Source organism: Pipra filicauda, unplaced genomic scaffold, assembly GCF_003945595.2.
Source record: "Pipra filicauda isolate LSUMZ 115617 unplaced genomic scaffold, ASM394559v2 scaffold270_size1042834_pilon, whole genome shotgun sequence".
Lineage (NCBI taxonomy): Eukaryota > Metazoa > Chordata > Aves > Passeriformes > Pipridae > Pipra > Pipra filicauda.
Window position 1 is genome coordinate 362,898 of NW_024104388.1, and position 25,160 is coordinate 388,057.

A 25,160-nucleotide genomic window follows, 5' to 3' on the forward strand; every position below is an offset into this window, starting at 1 on the left:
ACTGTCCTGTTCCATTGTGTGGTTCTGCTCTGGTCAACGAAGCTGTGAATCTCTTTTGAAGGATTGGATGTGTTAATTAACACTTGCTTGATTTACTTGTTAGGTAAAGGGATTAGTTTTTAACTTTTCCAGGTAATGTTAATTGAAGCAGACAATAGGTCTGTCTTCCAGAGACTCACAATTCTCTGACAAAGCTGTTCACTAGTAAGTTGTTACAGTAACATTTACTGGCTTTAGTTGTTAATCTGAAGTGATTTTGACTTTTAATGGCATGACTAGTAATGATTACATTGCATTTAATGAGTTATTAAGTTAAAACAGGCATCTTTAGGTTTAATCTAGCAGAATGTTTTGACTTCTAGGCTTGTTTTAAATACATCAGTTGGAACACTTTCACATCTGCCACTTCTACAAGCTAATAATCCATGTAATAACAGCCTTCTGATTAGATAGTGCAGGAATGGTGTCTGTGGCGATAAGATTGTATTAAAAACACAGGAAACTTCATGAGAGTTAACACTTATATATCAACTTGAGGTGTAGGATTTTTGTTTGTCCTCTAGTTCTATTTCTTGAGCCAAATTTCACCAACATAAACTACCCTTTATTTTAATAAAGTAAATAAACTACTTTTTATTTAAATTAGTTTAATTAAAAATTAAATTAAATTTAAAAAAATCTTCAGATAAACTGGAAAAAGTTACTTCTTGTTTGTTTAACAAAAGTCGTGTAAAAAGAACAAAGACTAGTAAAAAGCATGAAATAGATTGTTGTGTGGGCTGTTTCTTTACAGGAAGACATGAACCTAAATGAGGAACGTAAAGCTCCTTTAAGAGATAAAGACTTGAGCACAAAACGGGAGATGGTTGTCCAATACATTTCTGCAACTGCCAAATCCGTAAGTAGTCACCTCTCCAAGACAGAGGAAAGAAGCTTTATGAGTGTGATGCTTTTCAAGCTTCAAACTTTAAATTTTTGTTTTGTCTGAATTTATCTAAGAGTGGTAGGAACAAATAAATAAATCTGTACTTACTGATATATTTTGAAATGCTTGCAGCTGCATCTGAAGGGTTAGTTTGTGTTTCAGTTGCTGGGCAATGTAAAAACTTGATCCTTTCTTGTAAAAAAAAATACAGGAAATTGCAAATCGAATGATGTAGAGTCATGGATAAAAGCTGAGTATATTTCTGTGGAATTCATCTTAGGAATTTTTAGTACCAAAAGTTTTTGGAAGGGATAGCAGGACTTCATGGTTTCAGCAGTGACGTACATACTGGATTCCTTTAGTGAAAAGATGGCCTTAAAATGAGTTTTAAATTACATTTTGAATAGGAAAAATATATTTGGATCTTCCATTTGTGTTGGTTATTTTCTGTTCTTTAATTGAATGATTAACCCTTTGTTGGTTGATCCTTCATGTGGAATTTTTGAAATCTATCTTTTTCAAGGTGCCAAAATTTTAAGGAAATGACTGGATGCCCCAACATTTTTTGGGCTGCAGAAATACAATTTTAAATAGTGAAGAGCTACGATTTATTTTCTGCAGTTGGAATATTAGTCCCAATTGGTTATAAAATACAACAGTAGTGCTTTTTGTGTGTTAAAAATTGACCATGGCATATATAGTTCTTATCATGTAAAAGGAGAATATGCCACAAAAACTTGCAAGTGTCGGATCTCATGATTTCTTAGAAGCAGGTTTTGTCCTGATCTGTGCCCCTTTTTGTTGTATAAAAAATTTTAAGGAAGTTCCTAGTGGTATTCTAAGTTCTTGTATTTTAAGGGACTGGGTGAATTGAAGTCTTGGGAAGAGGGGAAGCTCTGTGTTTCCAAGGGGCACTAGTGTGCTTCAAGTGACAAAATTTGCTATCAGTGTTGTTCTTCAATAAAATTAGGTAATGCATATGATTTTCTTTGGAAGTGACAATCTAATGCATCTCATCTTTTTGTCATACTTAAGTTGCTGTGTGCAATAAAATCTTACTGGAAATGAAGACCACTTGTGGAGTAACTGTTCAAATGTAGTGGCAGCACTTCTGCGGAGCTGAGTCTGAGTGCTAAATATAGACAGCATTAAACAATCTGTTTTGTGGGGAAATAAACTGGCAAATAAGATTATGTTGGTGTCTGCCTAATGAATCTACAAGCATGGACTGCAAGCAGTACAGCTGACTTGCCTCTTTTTAACCTTGACAATCAGCTCTGCAGAGTTAAATTTCAAAAAATTGAGACTACGATGACATGCAATTATTATGCAAATGCCTTTCATGAAACATAAACTTTGGTGAGGCAAATCTTGCATTATAATGGTGATGAAATGGTAATGAAAATGGTGATTTAGTTTCTGAGAGGAGTGATGCTCCTACTTGAGTTCATTTTAAACAAAATCCACAGTCCTTAAGTCTGTGCTGGAAGGAATCCAGTGCTTAAAGCATAGTCTGACTAAACATACAAGTTATTGGAGAATTATTCAAGCTTATGCAGTAAATAGTATGAACTTGCCTGTTAATGTACTTTGCCTAGACTATCTTTGGGAACTATTAATTATGCTTTGTAAGGTTTTTGACTTCACTTAGTGATCAATGTTAAATTTTTCTTGGTAAGTAAGAATATTTTATCGAAGCAGTAGAAAGGGAAAGCACAAAATAGTGAAAGTACTTCCAGTTTTTTCCAACAAGTAGTTGAACAATGGTGATCTCTCTCGTATATACTGATGCTGAAATGTACCATAATTTTGTGGCTGAGCAAGGAAAGCATGGCTCCCATTGCATGGCTAACTGCTGGAACTTTAACAGATTGCATTCCTGCCACCATATGTGCTGCAGCATGGGAAACTTAACAGAACTGGGAATATGTTTGTCAAAATGTACTAACAATTGGAAAAAAAAATAATCCTAAAAGGTCCTTGTATGTGAATGTGCACTCAGAGCTTAAGTCAGCACCAGTATGGATGTTTTACACATATGGAAAATGTTTTTCCTAGTGGAAAAATGTCTCGTATTGAAGTTTGTGTGCTTTGGTGTGTCCTTCTTGCAATTGAATCACAGCATTTGAATGGAATTGTGCAGAAATATAAACTACCTTTCTGTAGCATGTTACCCCAGTTTAATTTTCAAATAACTAGCATCTTAACTGATTAAAAAAAAAAAAGAAATATAGGCCTTAATTTTAAAATGATGATTGGACTCTTACAATGAAGCAAAGCTCATTTTCACTTTTAAATTCATCTTCTGTTTAGTGAAACTACAATTCTGCTCAAATGAATTCAAGCCCTAATTAATCTTTATTGCGTCATGAACTGTCAAACTTTCTTTTCTTCATAATTGTCATCCATGAAAATGCTGGTTGCATTCAAAGTGATCTTAAAATGTCTTAAAATTTCTACCTTTTTATTTGATCACAGATGTTCCTTTTTTACATTGAAAATACTTGGACTTTTTCTTCTGCTTAGAGCTCACGAAACACACTTAACAGTTGATATAGCTTTTCTCGTGGTTCATTTCATGTTTGTTTTAATTAGGCTTTTGAGTTCTCTCAACTCATGTGAAAGTATCACTTTCATTTCTGTTATTGTCTTGACCAAATTGTTTTTGAATTTGGTGCTTGTTTCCTCTGCCTGTGTGCCATCTGCAGCATGTTGACCATGCTTTTCTGAAACACTTCTGTCTTCGGAGTTCTGAGTGAGAAAGGAAACTCGGGTTTCATGGATGAAGAAAGCTTTCCTTTTTCTTGGGGGTGGAGGACATGTAGAAGCTGATGAGCTGGATGCTTTCATTTGAAGTGATTTTCTGATTCCTTTTCTTGCTCGAAGAGAAAGATTGTTGACCAGGGAAATTACACTGGTGAAGGAATGAAATTCTGTTTCAGAGCTGAACTTGGTGACATTTCATTCCGTGTTGAATAGTTGAACATTGGTGAGAGAAGGAGGTAGTAAATTAGGAAAAGAGATTGTCTGGTGATGACAGTTCATCTTGTGCTTCTAGAGGAAGCTTCATCAGGAAGAGGAGAGAAGAGGTGATTGTGAAAGCCTTGCAGGGACTTCTGCTTCTGAAAGACTTCCTAAAGTAATAATAGAAGAGATAAGAGTAGAAAATGAAGCAGGTAGAGGCTGAACAGATACAGTCAAATTCAGATCTCAGGACAAAATCAGGCTCTTAATCAGACAGAAGTGGTTATTCAGTAAAGGGGCTGCTGCCATCAGATTGCAGCATACAGCTGACAAGGAAAGGCCAACGATGTTTGAGCAGAAGTCCATAGTCCTGGTGCTCCCAGGAACATGGCCATTTGTGCCAAGTGAGAGAACAGGGCACAGATGTGCTGCCTTCCTGTGGAGTTTCCTCTGTGGAAAGTCAACCTTTTGTTCAGGAATAGGCAGAGATGCTGTTCAATGGTAAAAAGAGAAGATGGCATTCTGAAAATCACTGTTTAATTATCCATGTAATTAAAAGCATCCATACCGAGCAGTTAAATAAAAATGCCATACAAGGTTTTTCTGAAATGCAAGTTAGAGTTATAACTGTAGGCTATGTTTTTGATTATGAAAACTTAATTAAATTCAGTGGTGACATCATCCAAATAGATCAAAAGCTCCATAATATATGTTGTTATACGTCCAAGGAAGTATGCCATTCGTGTGTTCTGTAGTTTTCTCAGTGTCATATATAAAATTTCTGACCTGATAATTTTAACCAAATGGCATACTTAATCTTTCAAGATGTAGCTGTCAAGCCAGGTATTTAGTTATCTCTTGGTAAATGTGTCAAATACTGATGATTCAGCAGTGGAACATAAGAATTTGAACTTGTTTCTCCTGCAGTAGAACTACTGTTTTCCTATTGAGAAGCTCTAACTCTTAGACAGTTTGATAAAGTAATCAAAGAATGTAACTAATACTAATGATTAAGCACTGAAAAATGTGTGTGATACTGCATCCTACTAAGTACTTTGCTGTGTTTATTTATGTATTATTATTATCTTTTTCACACAATAACCTCTCTTGGCTGACCACTGCATGCAGATAGTCGGAAGTAAAGTTCCGGTGAGTACGAACATAATGGTTTTGTTTTTCCTTATGAATCAACTTCCATTTTTGAAGATTAGCCTGGAATATTTTGGACTTTTTTCTGCGATTTAAAAGTTCAATGGACATAACTGAATCCTTGTTTTAATTATCAACCACCTCAGTCATGTTTATCTTACCAGCCTAAGATCATTGCTTGCACTTTTGAGGGATTTGCTTTTAAATTTTCAGGAGTTTATTTCCAAATACTTCGAACTCACTGAACTCATCCCTTCATTGTGAACAACAATTATAATTCAGGATTGTCTTGCTTTTTATTGAAGGCAGGCACTTGAAGCTTTAAACTGATGGTATTTGGCTTACTTCCTTCTGTTTAGATGTGGAGTTTTTCTATGTCCTAATTGTTATTATTCATAGTTGGTCTTGGAAATGCCAACTACTGCATATCAGTGTGAGAAAAAGATTAATTTAGAGGATTCAAAAGGTCAGTTAATAAGCATAAGATGAAATCACTGACAGCATATCTTTTCTCTTATTAAGGACTCATCTACATTTTATGTTGTCATGATTGAATGAAAATAATATAAACAAATATTTGGGAATTAATTTGTTTCCTGGAAAAAAGGAATTTTGGGGAAATAATTACAAATACATTTAAAATAGGGGCTGAAAGCAAAGATGTTCTTTTTAGTTACAAATGGACATTATTTTTTATTTCAGCCAAAACAGGCTTTTTCAGGTTACTGCAAGGCTTTCTACTGAGGTCATATTCAGTAATTATTTTCTGTAGTAAAAATAATAGAGAATAGCTTATGAATTAAAACTGTCTAATCATCACCTCGATTTAGTTATATATAAAACATAGTGTATAGGACAAAGACCTTCCTGTTGGCTTTGTTTTATTCAGAGGGGTCTTTAAGCAGACTTTTTGTTTGGGTTCTCCAGTACTTTTCAGTTTTGTACAGAGTACTGGTTCTTCCCCGATAGAGGAAAATACCTTCCTTGTGCTTGTGTATTTAAAGGTATTTGATTTTTGAGGGGACAAATTATTAATTTTCCAGTTCACTGTGTTAAAACCAGTTTCAAATAATTCCTGCTGCCATATAGTTTCCTTATGATATGAATTAGTCTGAACAGCTGTTTTATGAAGAGATTATTTTATAAGGGAAGCTGATATTTGCAGAATGGGTAGGGGAGGAACTCTAATATCTGTTTATGTCCCCATGCCTTTTAATTCAGGGCCTGATGGAGATGGAGAATAGTTCTGCATTAAAAGTGCATTAAATGTTTTGTACAAATTACTTGCTAAACAGTAAAATAAGAAGTACTGGGTATGGCTTCTACATATTATTGCTTCAAGAATGCTTGCACTTGGTGTGCTCCTTCACAGAATATGTTTTCACAGGAGTCATCCTTCAGGAGTTCTTTGATCTGCCAGCATATGTAGCTATTTTCCTGAAGATTTACAGATTTACTGTGGTTGTGGAAAAGAATTTTGGGAGGTTGATGCTATTGGGTTGCAGTGACAATTGCAGAGAAGAGGTTTGCCTGTTCATGGGAACTTTGGAGCTTTAACTTATTTGAGTTTTCCATGGGATCCCAAGCACTGCAGTGGAAGGGCAGTAATGACAGGAAATAATCTCTTTGAAAAATCAATTATGTCTTGGATTCTTGCATTCTAGAGTGCTTTTTAGGGTCGAGCTTGCCATTATCTCTTCTTTCTATAAATTTTGTGGCTTAAAGCAGTAGTTCTTTTACAGTTTGGAAAATGGCCAAAATGACAAAAATTCTGTCCAGTGTAGATCCACATTGTGTGGATGCTGTACGTTAGTTACACATAAAATCTCTCTTCTGGCTTCCATCCATTCAATGAGCAGCATAAAGCTCTTCCTGTTCTTTACATTCTGGTCTTTTCTAGTTCTTTACATTCTGGTCTCTCAGAATGATGGTTTTTCTGAACTATGATGATTTTTGATATATTTACCTGATTTACAGTCAGTCCCTCCTCTTGTAAAGATAATCCCCACCTGTTTATTTCTTTGTCTTTTGGTAGAAGACCATGTCTTGGTTTAGGAGGCTGATGGTGACTGATTGTACCTCCTTTATATCCTACTTACTCATCTTTGTCGGTCTTGGTCCTTTGATGTATAGCTGACACATCCAGCTCAAGGTGCTGTGCATGTCAGCAAGAAATATCTTCAGAGTTGACACAGTCCAGAGGGTGCTTCTGTCTCAATACATTCACAGTCTGTCATGATTTTATTCCGAATTTGAAAGTATGTTGTGAACTTAGATTCAATGCACATAACAGGAATATATAGGTCAAAGTCATTAACTTAAATTTAGACAAGTCTTTTTGTCATCAGCCATACTTAGTGTCACTTTTGGAAAATGGATGATAAGAATTTTATTAGAGCGAACCAGAAACTTCATAAGTGGAGCTTTGTGAAAGAGAGACAATTAGAATATTAGTAGTGGGAGTTCCTGATAAAATTGAAACCACATACATATACATCCTCTTCTAGGTCAGGCCTATCTCATGTTGCCTTTACACCCATGACATCCTTATCAGGTTCTCTTCAACAGACCCTTCTGAGCTAAGGAGCTTTAGGAACTGCGCATGAATCACAACCACTCTTCTGAGATAAGCCCCCTGCAACTTGTCAGAGCTGTACAAAAGATTAGTTGCACCCTTTGGTGAAATATTTTGTGTATTGGTCATGGTTTTGAATGTGACAGCTCTAAAAACTGATAATCAGTTATTTTAATACTGAAATACCTTGTAAGTAGTTATTCTTTTGTAGTGGCAGTTCAGCAGGGAGATGAGCTCTTTGTCAAATCTCCCATATGATTTTTTTGTAGCAAACAAGATCCTCTGGAGATCTCTATTAGGGGCCAAACATGGAATTATGGTACAGCAAGAAATTGAGTCATGCAGTTGCATGAACTGTGGGCTTTTTTGTGTGTCTCTGTCTATGATTGTTTCTAATACAGTTTTGTGAAATAGATGTTTGACTGCTACACACTCATTTAACATGTTAATGCAATTGAATGATGGAATTAAATTTTTATATTCAATTTGTAGTGCATGCACTTTTACTCAAAGAGGTGAAAAAGATTCCAGAAAAAATATTTACCCTTGTGATGCAAATCCGAAAGTATTAAACCTTGATGACAAATCCAAGTCAAGTCAGGTGTCTTTAATACTTGTAGTGTGATTTAAAAATTCATGTGGAAATATTAGTCTTGTGTTTTATCATCTAAACACTACTATGATGGATAGAACACTAAGCAGCATTCTGCCTCCTGTGATAGGGTGGACTGAAAAACAGCAAGCATGAATGCACACTGTCCTCACAAGAATATATCCATGAACTACGATCTGGAATTTCAGATGAAAAACTTCTTAATTGCCTGGAGTCTTTGAGAGTGTCTCTAACCAGCAATCCAGTCAGGTGAGTAGCAATTCCTGCACTAGTTTTCATCATGCTGTTTTTGCTAAGCAAGAAATAGTTGTGGGGTTTGTTGTTTGTTTTGTTTTTTTTTTTTTGGAACCAGAGCAATTATGCAAATACTTGTTGACATGAGAGCTGTGCTCTCAGCACACTGGAAGAGGATGAGTGAAATGTTTGCAACTGTCTGCAATATCCCCTCACCTCTCACAGCGCTTCTCAACAACTTGTAGTTGTTGGAACTGAGTGTTTGTCTTGGTGGTTGATCGGGGGTCTTCTGGGAAGTGAGACCGAAAGCGGAGCCTATGAAGGGATGTACAGGCAGTAATGGAGACACACCTTTGCAAGGTTTACATTAGATTAAGAAATATTTAAGAGCATTTCTTTTCCTTTTTTTTTTCCAGCTGGGTTAACAATTTTGGACATGAAGGTCTTGGGCTTCTGCTGGATGCATTGGAAAAGCTTCTGGACAAGAAACAGTAAGGACTTGGACTATTTGAAGGGAGGTGTGGGGAGGTTGTGAAGATTTTACTGATGTTATTTTCCTCATTCCTTTCAAGGCAAGAAAGTATTGATAAGAAGAATCAACATAAACTTATCCAGTGCCTCAGAGCATTTATGAACAATAAAGTAAGGATTATTTTAAATTCAAGTGACTGACTTTTGCTGAGTTCAAGATCTATGTAGCATGTTGAATCTTGGAGAAGGAAGGAAAGTTTGTATATCCAGTGTTAGTTAACTCTTTGGAAATGCAGGTCTAAAAACTTAGTGCAACTTCTGTTGAGAATCTTTTCCGTGAACTTTACTGAATATGCATTTTTCTTAGTTTTGTTAAGTACTATTGATTTTTGGAAGTAAAATATTTGACAGAGGATGATAATAGAAATTTAAGGTAATTGAATTTGGAAATTCATTGCTAGGAAATTGAAAGAAAAATATATATTTCTAAATTCAGACTTGAGTATATGATTGTCTTTGATAGTATAGTGTACTTTTTGCCTGATTTTTAAATTGAGTATGATTTAATATCTTTTTAGATGCAGTTTCAAGTTGGTAGGCAGTGTGTAAAGGATTAGGTTAAATTGTATCTAACTTGTTTCTAACATGGGTTACTCATGTTCACAAACTATGAAAACTGTTTCTAGAAGTTGATATGTTAGACTTGTACTTCTGATTTATGCATAGCAAAATCTGAAGTCTTGTATTTATTTTCCCCAGCAAATAAAACTTCATGAAAATTACTTTTAACTACATTTACTCAGTTTAGAAAAATGTTACAGGATAGTCTGTCTAATGAAGTGGGGAAAATGAATAAAATTTTCATACTGTTGAAGTGTTTCAGATATAGATAGAAAACCCCCCTAATTTTTCTTTTGGTGGATATCTGATTTTATAAGATAACAGTGTCTTCCTGAGGAGCTGACACTCTCTCTCTCAGGAGAAAGCCTCAAATTTAAGACTGAGGAGACTGACTTTATTCCCCAAGCAGTGATAAGCAGAAGGTTTTAGTAGAATGTTGCCAAACTTCATAAGGGAGGGAGGGTTTGAGAGAATTCCTAAGAATCTCAAGCCCAAAGATGGTGATGAGTGTCCCAGGCAAATACAATCTTTTCACTGTAAGCTTTCTGTTTCCTTAAGTACGGTTTGCAAAGGATTATAGGAGATCAAAGAGGTCTCTTACTGCTGTCAAGAGCAATTGATCCAAAGCAGCCACACATGATGACTGAAACGGTGAAAATACTTTCTGCCATCTGCATTGTTGGAGAGGAAAGCATGTGAGTAAGATATTGAAGCAATTTTTTTTTTTTAAATGCTCATGAGTTTTGTGAGTTTGGACACAGGTGAGAAAACTTGTCAATAAAACAAATGTAAGCTATTAAGTCGTTATTAATGTAGTTCAAATGAAAAGAGACTTGCACCTGTTCTGGTGCTTTAATCCAAGATTAAATCAAACAAAAGCAAATGAGCAGAGATCCACAAACCGTGGCTGAAGCGGAAGGTCTGAAAGGACGAAGGTTGCTTACTAAAGAGAAGACTTAATGAGCCATAACTATTCATAAATATAACTTATTTCATATTTCTCTGAGAATAATCAGCAATTGTGAACTTTAATCATGACAAGAAAAGCTACCAGACTTAAAGACACTTTAGAACAATGTGCATGGGGCACTACTGAGCTTATTAGTGTAGGGAGGATTGAGACTGGGACATCTCCCCTGAGGAGGGGAGAGGAACTGCCTGTGTCGAAAAATGGCACCACACCTTAAGATTTTTAATTCGTTTAGAAGAATAATATGGAAATAAATATATTTTGTTTTTTTTTTATTAAAATATCACCTCTTTATCACAGGGACAAGAAGTTTACATTTATAGCTGGAGTTTGAAACAGTTCAAGTTATGGAGTTATTTAGCACTTGCCCAAGAGATTTTTAAAACAAATATTATCAGTTGGCAAACATTTCTTTTAAATTCATCAGTGTATTTATTTACTGAAAGTTAACATGGACAAACTCCATGTCTTCTATTCAATAAATAGATTAAAACATTTTGATTTCTGAAAAGACAATTTATTGGAATTTTGGGACGTTAAACATGTCAGCTGGTATCTAGTGCATGGTCTTGCAAAGGTAGTAATTTTTTCCCCCCTCATTGGTTGTTTCTTAGCTGAATGTCACAATAATTTAGAGATTTATTCGCCTTTTCTTTCTTAATTCAACATTAATTTTGTAGATATTTTTAACACTTGGTTCTTGGTTTGTTTTAAACTTTATGTAGATAAATGTATTCAAACTCTGTCAGTGCACTTGAGTTGTAGAAATAGTGAGCTGAGTATGTTCAAAATGAGAAAGCTGGCTGTGCTGTGCTTTTTGACAGTTTATCTTTCTTTTAGTCTGGACAAGCTTTTAACTGCTATAACAACTGCTGCTGAAAGGAACAATAGGGAAGAACGTTTTTCTCAGATTGTTGAAGGACTGGAGAACCATGAATTCATACAGCTGCAGGTGAGTTTACTTTTTTGAGTGCTTATCAACACTTTAAAAATCATCTAAAATACTAGAACTCCGTGTATTACTTCATGATTTTTAAAGGAAAATCTATTAGTGCTATTACTCCAGTGTGCAATAAAAGAGGAGAAATATATGCAAATGCCTGCTGGTATTAGATTTTCTAATTGCTAATGGTGTGAAACCAAGGAACTCACTTCCTTGTCCCTTGTCCCTAAAGTCTTGATCTTAGAAAAAGACAGTAATTAATGATATTCCTTTTCTTGGATGCCAGATGTAATGTTCAGGTAATAAACCTGTTAGTAGTGCTGGGACTTTTGGCAACAGTATATGTGTGCCTTTTACATATTCAGATATATGCTAATTATGACAGATGTGGAATTGGGTGTGCCCATTTTTGGCAGGGTACCTTTTGAGATGAGTACTGTGCAGCAGGATATCAGTGGTGCTTTTGCCAACAAGGACTCTGCATTCCTTAGTACGTGTTCAACATGTGCCTTCCATCAGCCATTAGTGCATCCCTAAGGGTAATCTAGCGAGTTTTTTACGTTACTTTTATAAAATAATGAAATAAATATTCTATACCAGTGGTCTTTGCTAAGTCATGTCCTACATCACATATGTTGCTGCTTATGTGTCAGTGGATACAAGTTTTTATTCTCTGTGAGCACCTGAATAGCCCAAGTTTTGGTTGCTCTTAAAATGCAAGCATAGAGACCACATGGCTGAATATCTTATTAAAGGATGGCTTTGACTTATGTCCTTCTCATAAGACAGTATTAATACACATTTTGCATTGCTAAAATCTGTATTTCAGCTACCATGGCTGAAAGACAGGGAAAAGTACAATGCAGGCAGGGCAGGTACCCTACCTGGATGGGGTGCCTTTTTGCAGTATTGGATCAAATATGTGTCAGTTTTAGTTGTCTTAATGCTATGTTTACTATCAGTAGTTCTTTTTTCAGAGCTGATGAGTTAATGATGTTCAATAAGTTTCTGTAAATGACATTCTAATCTTAATAGCCTATCACCAAAGAATTCATTCTGAAGTTGTCTCCTACTTTGTGACCTTGTTGATTTAAACTGAACAAAAACAATTAGACACTGTTCCTGCCAACTTCTCCCTCCCAAAACCTCACTGATACCTCAGTAAAGGTACAATTGCAAGACTCATTAACTTGTTTCTGACAAAATCGTTCTTTACTTGTAATGTATTAGCACAAGCCATTAAACCAGAGTCTCTCCTGGCAGAAGCAATCATAGCAGATGGCACCTCTTCTCTCTATTAATTTCAGATTGGACATGTACTTTGGCTTGTTAAGTCATGTCATAGTAGTAAAATAACAAGAATCATTCAAGCAAGCCTGATGATTCTGCATTATCTGAAGATGCAGCTATATAAAGGGATTGCCTTTGAAAGCGTGTTTTAATAGAAATTTGAGACTCCATAAGGTGTTCCATTAAAACTAAATAGTGAATGTAATTATAACAGGAAGGGTGCTTTTTATCTGACTTTTTTTCCACTGCAGTTATTGATTTTTTCTTTTTTTTTGTCCTACTCTAATGCTACTTCTATTTGCAGTTAACATCTTTTACCAAACTTGGTATTCCCCTGGAGTCCCATTTTACTCTTTTCATGTGAATCAGCACTTTTAGCATTATGCTATTGTCCACCTGTGTTCAAGTAAATCAGTTTAAGTGCACAGCTGTTCAATTAAAGCTTTAGCCACTATCCTGAGACTTCAGGCATTTTGCAAAAGTCTGGTGCAAGAACAGACCACACACACCTGGTGATGTGACTTATTTTGGGTATGGGTGTTTTTTGGGCGGTTCTCTTGTTTTCTTTCAAAGTTTTTAATTCCTGTAGAAACAGTTTGTTTTCAAACTGGTGAATAATGAGGAGACAGAGAAGGAGCTGGGATGTGCCAGTGTAGTTTGGGAATAACTAGTACAATTTATATTAGATATTAGGAAGAAAGTCTTCCCTCTGAGGGTGGTGAGGCACCGGCAGAGGTTCCACGGAGAAAGTGTGGCTGCCCCATCCCTGGAGATGCTCAGGGCCAGGCTGGATGGGGCTTGGAGCAACCTGGTCTAGTGGAAGGTGTCCCTGCCCGTGACAGGGGGTTGGAACGAGATGATCTTTAAGGTCCCTTCCAACACAAGCAAATCTCTGATATAATTGTGATGATCCTTCATGTGATCCGATTTTGACATAATAGGAGCATCACAATATGGAAACAGAGCAAAATTTGATGTTGCTAAAATGAACCCAAGTGTTGCATGTGTACCACATGATAAATAATATCCATCTCTTGGTATTTGCTTTTATAGTTAAACTTGAATAGTGAAATACAGTATTGATTTTCATTCCATACTTACTAAAGCTTTCTGCCTTTATTTCTCATAACAGATAGCTTGTATGCAGCTCATCAATGCCCTTGTTACATCTCCAGACGATCTGGATTTCAGGATACACTTGAGAAATGAGTTTTTACGTTGTGGCCTGAAGAAAATATTACCTGTAAGTTATTTATATATAGGAATTGATCACAATCTACTGGGAACATTCAAGATAACCAAACTGTTTTACTCAGGACAGCAGATGAGGTGAAGGACTGGGGGTGGGGAAGGTCAGACTATCAATCCAAATCTGCTTTTTGTCTGCATAGTTACAAATTGAGCTGTGTGAACCAGAATAGTAGCTTGAAACAAGTCAATATATTAAAAATTAAATTAGGGTAGTCAAATCTAGCATAATGTGCCCAAAGCACATGCAATAAATATGAATCTGGCTGTGGAACCAATCTTGGATTAACTTTCTTTGTATTTTCAGTTCCTGTTGTGTTCTGTGAAATCTGGTTTTCTTTAATCTGCTGCTGAAAATGCATTGGGAGTTTATAAGGAAAAATCAAATTTACACCTTTGTTTTCTTTGAGACTGCATGTCTTCTTGCAGTCATATGCACAGACGTATGAATATTTGTGACTTGATAGATTTGTAGCTCTTGACCAAGAAATCATTCTGATGCTTACATCAAAAATATGTACAATTAAGATACTCATCACATGAGAGGAATTAAAGAGTACCTGCTTATATTTATCTGAAGTGGAATTTATGCTGCTGTGACTTTTAAGATATGAAGTTTTGTCAAGAAGATTTTTCAGGAACAAAAACCTTCACTTTTTAGCACATTCAGCCTTGAAATTGTGATTTTTTTTTTTCTTTTCTTAGTGTATGTATTTAGGTTTTATATCATACAGATACATTAATGTGATCATTGATGTGGCTTTATTTGCTATAGAACATGTGAAATCACAAAGAAGTCCTTAGGTTGTTTGTCTTTTTCAATCTCTTGAAAGTTAGAGAATCAATAAATGCTTAAAAACTTTAAGAACTGGAGATGGATTAGGTAGAAAATAAACTGAGTTGTAATAAGTCATGATAGAAAACTTGGTAGAATGTTCTGACATACAGATATGAGTGTAAAAGCAATTAATATTTGGTGATAATCTTTTCTAAAAATCATGAGCAGTTAATCTGTTTAAAAAGAGTCAGGAGGGGGATCCATATTTCTCTCTCTTAATCTGTCCAGATTCAGAGTAGCCTTCTCTGCTTATAAACATTAGAATTGGCATGAATTTCTGCTTTATTGGGGAATACACATGGTTGCATCCAGTTATGACCAATCCAGGCCAATTTGCATTTAAAGCATGGAGTGCATTTGCATGGCTGGGGAAGTAATTTCTCTTTGTGATTTCCCTGGTAGGAAGCTAAACTTTATTCTTATGTATGTTAGAACAATTGCTTGTATTTCTTCATAGAAGAACATATTTTCCCCTGCTCCAAATGCTGTTTTGTTTTGGTTTTTTGCTTCTCTGTGTTTCTCAATGTACTATGCATGTTTTAAGGCTATGATTTAGATTAATTTAAAAAAAGAAATTGTAAACATATCTTCTTTACACTACTTTAGACTTCTTAAGTTTGCTTTAATTGATGTTTTGAAATATCCTTAAACTGTTTTTTTTAATGAACTCTGACATTAACAAGCAGAAACTTCTGACTCTGTCTCATTAGGAGAACTTGATTCAGTTAGAAGGCTTCTTGTTTGTTCTGCAGCCCAGACCTGCTCTATTTGCTGATATTTTGCCTTTAGTTTTTCTCAGCTGTATCATTCTAATAAAAGGCACTGAGTTACAGCTCACTCCTTTTCCAAAGGTTAATGTCTTGTATTTTGCCATGATAGAGCCCTTCAAGAGGGGGGAGTTCTTGCTTTAAAAAAGGAAAAATTAAGATATACTTTGCCTTGAAAAACAGGCCTTGAAAGATAAGGAAAATGATGAGCTTGATATTCAGCTGAGAGTGTTTGATGAGAACAAAGATGAAGACCACTTTGAACTGTCACACCGTCTCAGTGATATCAAAGCTGAAATGGAATATCCTTTGTGGAAATGGTGTTAGAACTTGTTGCACCATTTAAGAACTATATTAAATGTAAGTTATAGTGCTCTACATGTGGGTTATTTGTTGCAGTTGTTTATCTGTCGCAGGTACTTTGTCAAGCAGATTTTCTTTCCAATTGCCTTTTTTGTTAAAAAAATATTTAGAAAATATTTAGAAAATTAGGGCTTCAATTTGAATGTGAAATTTAAGTTATTTGGAACTGAATTAATTTTTCATAAATAACACTTATTAAGCAAAACTCTGTCTCATAATACATCAAGATATAAAATTACACCTGTGGAAGAGCATAACTTTGAAGAAAAATGAGTTTTGAGAACTAGGCTGGAACAAAATTTCTAGTAGGTTCTGAAACACTGCAGATATGTACCTTCTCTAGCTGTGAAGGAGCAGTAATTTTAAAGTTAACTAAGTTCAGAATGACTGCTTGCAGTTTCTAGGAGGAAGCAGAAGGTGGTAGATACAGTCAATGTGAGGATTATAAAATCCCATGTAATGCTGTTGCTATGCACGACAGGTAATTGCAGGGATTGGTCATCTTTAAGAAATCAATTGACTAGGGTATGTTTGCCAATAGCCTGGCTCACTTCAGGATGGAGATAAAACTTGGAAATATTTCTCTGGGATTCTAGGACACTTAGTATATGGTATAATTGTTCTCACTAATAATGAAAATGTCCTAGTTGTTAAACAGGGGACAAAGTTTCTGGGGATAATCTTAATGGAAAAATAATATTGACTGATAAGGATAGTAGCTCAGAGTGTGGAAAGGTTTTACTTGAACAATATGGAAAATGTCCAGGGAGCTGTATTTGAGTAGGGTGGGTGTTTTGTTGTGTAGTGGTTTTCTTCTGTATTTTGTTTGGTTGTTTTATTTTCTTAACAATGTTTGCACCGATGTGAGCGAAGTATTTCATCTGCTGTATAACTTGGTGAAAGATACTTCTTCTGAAAATTACTTCTTGTCAATCCTCCAACACTTCCTTCTCATCAGGAATGATTACTTTATCAGGTAAGTGTCAGCTCTCAGGTTGGGTTTTTTGGAGGTTATAGGGACAAGAATAGAAATCAAGACCCTGGTCAACTGAGTAGCTCATAATTGTGCCTGAAAATTCACTCTGAGACTGATGTGGTTTTTGTCTTTCTGCTCAATGTTAGTATTGTAAAGATCTTATTAAATATAATAATGTTGATTTCAAAGACTTTAACCTTAGTCTAACACCCTCATCCGAAGAATCTCTTAACTTATTGAGCACTTCTTCTTTCTTTGTTAGCTTCCTGACTTCAAGGAACTTGACATTTAGTTGTATAACCAATAATTGAAAATACTTCCACAGCGCCTGGTAACTTTTTAATGTGAACTTCTCTTATGTGCATCTAAGTGTCTTTGCAGGGCCAAGGTATCACATGCAAAGTCTTTGCAAATAAGAGTACAAATAACACTTTTAACCTGATACTTTTACTGATAATTGTGTAATTCATATATTAGGAGTTACAGTTGCCCCCCTTCAATAAATGCTTATTCATGTTCTCATTGTCTTGTACAATGTTTCCTGTTCTAGACCTCAGTATTACAAGATCATAGAAGAATGTGTGTCACAGATAGTGTTGCACTGCAGTGGCATGGACCCAGATTTTAAATATCGCGGAAGGTTGGACGTGAATTTTACACATCTTGTTGGTTTGTACACTTTAAGCAATTTTCCCTTGTTCTACCCAAGTGCATGTGTTTCTCTGTGTCCTTCTGTCTAGAATTTCATTGACTGTGAATTTTTTCAGTTTTCTGGAAATATTCCTGTAAGCTACAGGTGCACTTGTGGAGAAGGGCAGATCAAATACCGCAGCCTTTAATGAAATGAGAGTGTGAAAAGAAAATTTGTCTGTTGCTTTTGTGTCATGGGCTCAGAGGGTCATTATGGTTGGGAGGCAGCTCAGAGCTGTGATAGGTTTTATGTGACTTCTGTGTGGTATTTTATTTAAATTCTAGATGCATGTGTGGACAAAGCTAAAGTAGAAGAGAGTGAAAAGAAAGCAGCAGAATTTTCCAGAAAGGTAAGTCCCACTCATTGCTCTGTTGAAAGTATGGAACAGAAGGCTGACAGGAACACAGTAGGCTTATTTCACAGTGAGAACTGGGAAATAGGGTATCTCACAGGCACGGTATGCTTTCATATTTAAAGCTCAATGGGTTTTTGTTTTTTCTGTATGTGTGTGTGTGTGTGTGTATGTACTAGGCTTAGATTCAGTTGAGTCTGAATTCAAAAGCAGCTGAGTACTATTATCTGTACATATCTTCAATTGTATTCCTCTGCTGTACATAACTGATGGAAAAATTCCACTTGTTGCTCTCTTGTCCTTAAATATTTAGTCACAATTAAATACCTAAAGTGTAGGTACATGTTTTTAAAAAACACATTGAGGGGGAAATGTTCATAACTGTTTATCTAGCTTTGTTTTAGAACCTGAAGAAACTTACTGAAAAAGTGGTGTCATTCACTGTTTGAAAAAGCATTGACCCCTTCAGCACAGAGATGCTGACTTTGAAATACTGCATTATTTCCTTAAAATGCTCATGGTAAATTATTATCTTATGAGGGACAGTAATTTATTCCCCTATTAGCCATATTTAGCAGTCTTATAGTTCCTTTAGGAAGTTGTTTTTCTAACAATTTTAATCTTCTGGTCCAGTTCTATTTTATTAGGAACTTGATAACTAAATCTCATTTCAGTAATGGGCAGTTCAGATTTATTACTAGATGCAGGAGAGACATTTAAAATTATTTCTGTAGGAGGAATTGCAGCTCAGTATATTTCTTCTAATAAACGTTTTTTTAATATATTTTTAAATAAATTGACAGGTCCTTCTGCTTTATCACTATTGGTGTTTGTGCTGAAAATATTTTGATAGAACACGTTTTCTCAAGTTACTTAAATTCTTATTTCCTAGATTGTGTTGATGGATTATTTGTTAATCTCCTCTCATCACATCCTATCTAAGGATATGAATTGCTGAATGTACTATATTAGCAGCAATAATACTGAAGTTCATGTACTGTGGTGTCATGTATTAAAAGCTTTCAAAGTTTTGATTTTTGTTGGTCTGGTTTTAGAAGACTTTTGCCAGCCAAGAGGCAGTACATGTTCTTGAACACGGTAATTGCAGATTTCATTTCTAATGAATTTAAGGTAACTGCATGAGATGTAAACTCAAGTTTAGTTTGAGAAGTCTGCAATGTTCTGATAGGGCTGGAAAACCTGTACTAAGCAGCTGGATCTGAGTGTTTCTGTGTCACTGACTTATTACTGATGGAAGAAATGATGTACTAAAGGAGGACATACTAGAAAAATGCTTCTAACAGAGGTTAGAAGTGCATCTATTGCTCTAGTTGTGATATTGCTCAAAGAGTTCCTGAAAATATAGTATTTAGTGTGGACATAAATGGACAAACACTTCTGGTTAATCGTTACAGTTTGATGAAGAGTTCACAGCTCGACAAGAGGCACAAGTGGAGCTTCAGAAACGAGAAGAGAAAATCAAAGAACTTGAAACAGAAATCAAACAGCTACGAACCCAGGTAATAAAACTATATCACATTAAGTTTCGCAACTGAGTTGGTTGGGGTTTTTTTGTTTTGCTTTAAGGAATTGAAAAGAAATTACCCTGGAGTATCTTGTCTCTGTGGAGTTTGGAATGTTGTTGTACTGATTTAGTTTTCAGCCAGCATAAGTTACTAAGGATAGTTCATGGAGGTAACATTTTTCAAATACCAGTATATTCAACACATGTCACAGATACTTGCTTTATTGAGGAAAAAATTTTCCTTAGGCTATAAAAATTTTGAATTCAGCCTGATTTTTTTTTTTTTTCCCTCCAAGTATTTTTTTTGTGCTTTAACATTGCTACTTATGTATGTTTTGCAGAAAGTTTTTCTTTTGGAAGGCTTTATTTTTAAGGGCTTTTATTGTTATATTTATCTTTTACTCATATTTTTATATAAAACTTTTTTCCTTTTATTTTTTTACACCACCTTTGGGTTTTAGATTTGTTCTTTATACCCTTTAGGAACTAAGTGATGTTATAGTTTGGTGCTTTTGCCTCAGCTTGGCTTTTTTTCTGTTCCTTCAATGCTAGACAAGGTCTGCCTGTTGTCTTTTTTCTTTAATGCCTATGAACTCATTTCCTATTTGGACTGTAAGGTGGAGACAGACACTCCTGTTGCCACTTCATTCTTACCAAGTCTCATGTTTGTTAGAAATTTCTACAAGATAATAATGTTACACTAAAATTGGACAGTCTGTTTTAATGAGTTCTCCGCCAATTGTTGCACTATAGCTTGCATATTAGTTTGTGGGCCAAAGAAATACATGCTTCACACAAAGTCAAAATTTTTTTTTTAGTCTTATTAATTATTAATCCTGTTTTATTGATTCTAATACAGTTCAGATTATCTAGATGTTACAGCTCACTCACAATAATGGCATAATTTACATTTCTAGTATCTATGCCTTTCTCTTCTCTAGTGTTATGCTTCCCATACAATATGTGATGGCACTTGTTATAGATGGTTTAACATGCTGCTGTTTCTCTTCCTTGTTGCTTTTGCAACTTATTAGAATGGATATTGCAATTGCCTTTCTTTCTATTACCAAAGAAACATCTGCAGGCAGATTTAAAAGCAATCAGGATGGGTTGTTGCACGTCCTCCAGCCCCACAGGATGTCAGGATAGTTATGAACAACTGTGTCCTTGTAACCTCTTGCACTGCAATAGCTGCTCCAGTGATTGCTGTGGAAAATTCTCCACCACCACATTAGTGCTGTTAAAATTCAGCATGGTTGTTCTCATCTCTGATGCCCCAGCTTGCCAGGGTATTCTAAGTGGGATAAATGTTTTGTGCATTGGTAAGAAATAAAATGTTGTTCTGTTCACTTAAATGTTACTGCTACTATTAAATTTTCTTTAAAATTGAAACAATTTGTTTTTATAAAAATGCTAGGTTATTCAGTTTACTTGGCAGTTTTACGGTACATGGTACAATGTATTGTTATTGTTTCTCATTTAAATAGGAGAACAGTTGCATTTCTCACTCTCTTGAGGTGCAGGTGACTAAAAGGCACCCTAGCTGGTTCAGCTTCGTATGAAAGCGCCTCCTGTCCCCCATGAAAAGAATTCCTCTTTTGTGTTCCAGGGTCCAGTCCTGACAGGTCAACAGACAGAAGGACCAACATTACCTCCCTCCCTGCCAAGTGAGAATGCACCACCACCTCCAGCACCTCCACTACCTGGTGGAGCAATCCCGCCTCCTCCTCCGCTGCCTGGGGGAGCAGTAATTCCTCCTCCTCCTCCGCTACCTGGGGGAGTAGTAATTCCTCCTCCTCCTCCACTGCCTGGGGGAGCAGCAATTCCTCCTCCTCCTCCACTTCCTGGGGGAGCAGCAATTCCTCCTCCTCCTCCACTTCCTGGGGGAGCAGTAATTCCTCCACCTCCTCCTCTACCTGGTGGAACAGTAATTCCTCCACCGCCTCCTCTGCCCGGTGGAGCAATACCTCCACCGCCTCCTCTGCCTGGTGGAACAGTACCTCCACCTCCTCCTCTGCCTGGTGGAACAGTACCACCACCTCCTCCTCTGCCTGGTGGAGCAGGACTACCTCCGCCACCTCCGCTCCCTGGTGGAGGAGTCCCTCCTCCTCCACCACCGCCTTTTGGTGGGCCTCCGATGCCACCACCCCTTGGAGGTATTCCCTTTGCTCCTTTTCCGGTCGCACCAGCGTTACCACATGGGATGAAGGAGAAGAAGAAGTATCAGCTGGAAGTTTCCATGAAGAGAATCAACTGGTCAAAGGTATGACAAGAACTGTGAAACTTATGTTCCTCCCCCTCCTTACTTTAGAGATATAGTGATGACTGTATACTATAAGGAATTTTTCAGTGACGTTCATCTTGACAGAACTTGGTGTTTGACCAAGTATCCCAGGAAGCCAGTGCAGTTCCAATATGTTATATCAGGTGCAGTGAACATGAATTGCAGCTTTGCATTAAGTTGTGTATCACTCTCTCTCTTTCTCTCTCCCTATTTCTATCTGTCCATCTATCTATCTGTCTATCTCCAAAATGTTTTAAAGCAGTTCTCACACATACCTAGCAGCATGCTATTCCAAGCAGAAACGTTCTAAGTTCATGATGTTTAGTGTAGTTGTAAGGTCAGAGAATGCTGGTGTCAGACCTGTAATGGTACTTTTAGGTTATTTGTCTGAGATACTTATTGTTCTCAGTCAGTGATGTGCTGGAATAGGGCTGTGACCACAGGGAGGAGCCATGGGACTGCTCAAGGGAAAGGTTTGGGCACCATGAGCTTCCAGTATCATAATGTGGTTAAACTTAATCACATTTTTTTAGAAGAAAAAATGGCTTGTTTTGGGTAGCCTCATTGCATTATCTGGGGAGACCTTATTGTAGCCTTTCAATACTTGAAGGAGCCTGTAAGAAAACTAGAGACAAATTGTTTAGCAGGGCCTGTTGCTATGGGTACATGGGCTAATGAGTTTCAGCTAAAAGAGGGTTGGTTTAGATTAGATACATTTATTTAGGCATCTCACTTAAGCAGGAAAGAATTTCTGCCAGACATAAATAACTTATGTTTGCTAAACTCAGTTGTTCTTGCTAAGTAATACCTGATTTGAGAGATAATTGCAGGAGCTTTGTAACTGGGAAGCACACTCAGAGTCCTGTCCAGTAAACACATAGAAAAATAAGCTCTTTAGTTTATAACACATATTGGTAATTGCAGCCAATTTCATTGTAATCATTTACATTTGTGAGTTTATAGAAATAATTGATAAAGTGTACATCTGAATGTACATGACAATGGGAAGTAACTGCAGATGGACGCTTTGCTTAAGAGCTCTGGGAACGGCGCCAAAGATCTCCTGCCTGCTGAGAAAAGTGGAAAGTCTATTTGTTCATCACTTTTAAGGAGCCATCATTTGAGGAATAAAATTCTTAGTCTTTAATTTAGTCCCTTTTGCTGTTACTGTCTTCCCCATTAGTGTTGGATTAAGGCAGTTTTTTTAAAAATATCTTACCTGGAACTGGTGGTAAAGCAGTGGTAAAAGGTAGAGGACCAGTGTGTTGCAGTGAAAATGAAGTGAGACTGACAAATACAGTATTGCTGAATTTCCTGCATGTCATCTTGAAATTAAATAGCCCTTGAAAATTACTTGGCATTTAAACAAACTTGTAAACAAGAATTGATAATATGTTAAAAGCTGTTAGAGGAACATATTTTGAAAGCAAAACAGCAGTTCTGAGTCATACATGAAGAGTAAAGTTGTCTTTCAGCTTCTATATTTCAGAGCACTTTCTTTTTTTACTATAGCCAGTACAGACTAAATACTGAGTCACTGAAGGGTCCACATTGACAGTCCATTTACAGATAAGCTATTCCATACTCTGGCAGTGTAGGAAAGAGTTCCTCCTACTGTTCTCAAGTGGCAGGGGTGCATAGCAATGGTGAAGAATTTGGGAACTCTCATGAAGTAATCCAGAGAAAGCTGGAAGACTTGCAAACCCAGATGCTAATATGTTATCAGGCCTGCTTGGAGAACTTGTTGAATGGGAGAAACACAATAAAACCCATTTATGGTTCGAGGGTGGTTCATGCCATTGTGTTTGTGCAGGAAGCATCATTACGAGAACATACTCGAAATGTAGATCAACTTCATTCAGTCCAATAATCACAAAAGTTCAGTGGCATTTGTTTTAACTTGGTGTTGAAAAAACTAGTTATTGACATTGGAGATGCCATTTCCTTTCAGATTGAGCCTCAAGAGATAGGAGAAAACAGCTTTTGGGTAAAAGCTGAAGAAGACAAATTTGAAAACCCGGAGCTGTTTGCGAAATTGGCGCTTACCTTTGGAACCCAAATGAAAGGTACATTCTTATTTTACTTTTTATTATGCTTCTATTATGTTTAAAACCATGCAATGGCAATCTCTTTTATACTTTGTGCAATATCATGGAATTCTTACGATGGTTTTATAGCAGGGAGATGATGTAAAACCTTTGTTTTTATTAAGCATAAGAGTCTGTTACAAGAATTGCTCCTCCCTCACATTGCAACATGAGGAAAGGAATCTTTTTGCAATAATATTTCTTAAAAGTGCAGGGTATATTGCAGACAGATGCAAATTCTGATCCTAAAATCATGCTTTATTTGCATTAATATTCCTAGCTGCAGGAACTGTAAGTTGCCAGGTTCTTGCAGATATTCCAGATGGGGAGGGTTTGTTGTGTAACAGAAATTTACTTGCTTGTATGACTCTGCTAAATCAGAATCCTCTACAGTACAAGTAAGCCTTGAGATGTAGCAATTACAACATGCAGTTGAATCACAGAATCACAACTATGCTGTGCCTTCTTGTCATGGTTCTGGAATATGTGGTTGAAACTATCATGCTTTTCGAACTTATTGTGTTTATATCCTTAGTATTTGCTTTCAATTTTTTTTTTTAATATTATATGTAACTGTCATTTAAGGAAAAAGTTTTTAAATATACTCTGCTAGTTAGTGTTTAAATTTCTATTGTGTAGTCTAGGAAGCATTTCCCCCAACCCCAAGTTCTCTGTAGTTAAACTGCATTGCTGTTGTCATTAGTGAATGATGTAAGTTAGTTTTCAAAGGGTTGAATGTGTGAGTGCACACCTTTTAAAGTGTTTGCATAATACCATGGAAAAGCATCAGATAATCTATGGATTTTTTTGTTGGAACAGTGTGAAACAGGTCTGTTTGAATACTGCAGAGAACACCACAATGAGAATAAAAACTATGCTGGAGCTTTGTCAGGTGTAACTGAGGCTGATTAGAATGTCATGCAAATACCTCTTCTGCTAGTGGTTTCATATAAAAACCAAATTAATTTCTCAAGCACTTGATTCCTTCAATAGGAAATACAATGCTAATATTTGTATTTTGAGTTGGGAGTGCATTTACTAACAACTGAATATTGGTTATGATTTTACCATTCTCAGCTCCTCAAATGGTCTTTCAGATGTCTGAGACTGCACATAGTTTTTTCAAAGTCTTTTCATTATTATCTGTGGTTGATGGTCAATTGATCAGTATTTCATATGTGGCCATTTACCAGTAATTTGCTTCAGGCAAAGAAAACAAGAAAGCACTGCTGAAGTAATTCAATATATATTTTTTATATATATATATGTAAAAT

At 36.2% G+C, this 25,160-nt stretch overlaps 1 protein-coding gene across 3 annotated transcripts in view; it reads left to right on the forward strand.

Annotated features, from left to right (window-relative positions):
• The window catches only part of DIAPH2 (diaphanous related formin 2), a 199,569-nt gene that overhangs the window by 21,160 nt on the left and 153,249 nt on the right, over positions 1-25,160 (forward strand). For 2 of the 3 annotated variants that reach the window (XM_027740737.2, XM_027740740.2), the window contains 15 exons: positions 794-898; positions 5,018-5,038; positions 8,336-8,475; positions 8,877-8,951; positions 9,033-9,102; positions 10,111-10,247; positions 11,363-11,474; positions 13,888-13,998; positions 15,792-15,910; positions 16,831-16,947; positions 17,498-17,616; positions 17,923-17,987; positions 19,406-19,510; positions 21,125-21,778; positions 23,751-23,865. In XM_027740737.2, coding sequence (XP_027596538.1) covers positions 794-898; positions 5,018-5,038; positions 8,336-8,475; positions 8,877-8,951; positions 9,033-9,102; positions 10,111-10,247; positions 11,363-11,474; positions 13,888-13,998; positions 15,792-15,910; positions 16,831-16,947; positions 17,498-17,616; positions 17,923-17,987; positions 19,406-19,510; positions 21,125-21,778; positions 23,751-23,865 — 2,065 coding nt within the window. The remainder of the gene's footprint in view (positions 1-793; positions 899-5,017; positions 5,039-8,335; positions 8,476-8,876; positions 8,952-9,032; positions 9,103-10,110; positions 10,248-11,362; positions 11,475-13,887; positions 13,999-15,791; positions 15,911-16,830; positions 16,948-17,497; positions 17,617-17,922; positions 17,988-19,405; positions 19,511-21,124; positions 21,779-23,750; positions 23,866-25,160) is intronic. The other variant, XM_027740739.2, reaches the window with a different exon arrangement.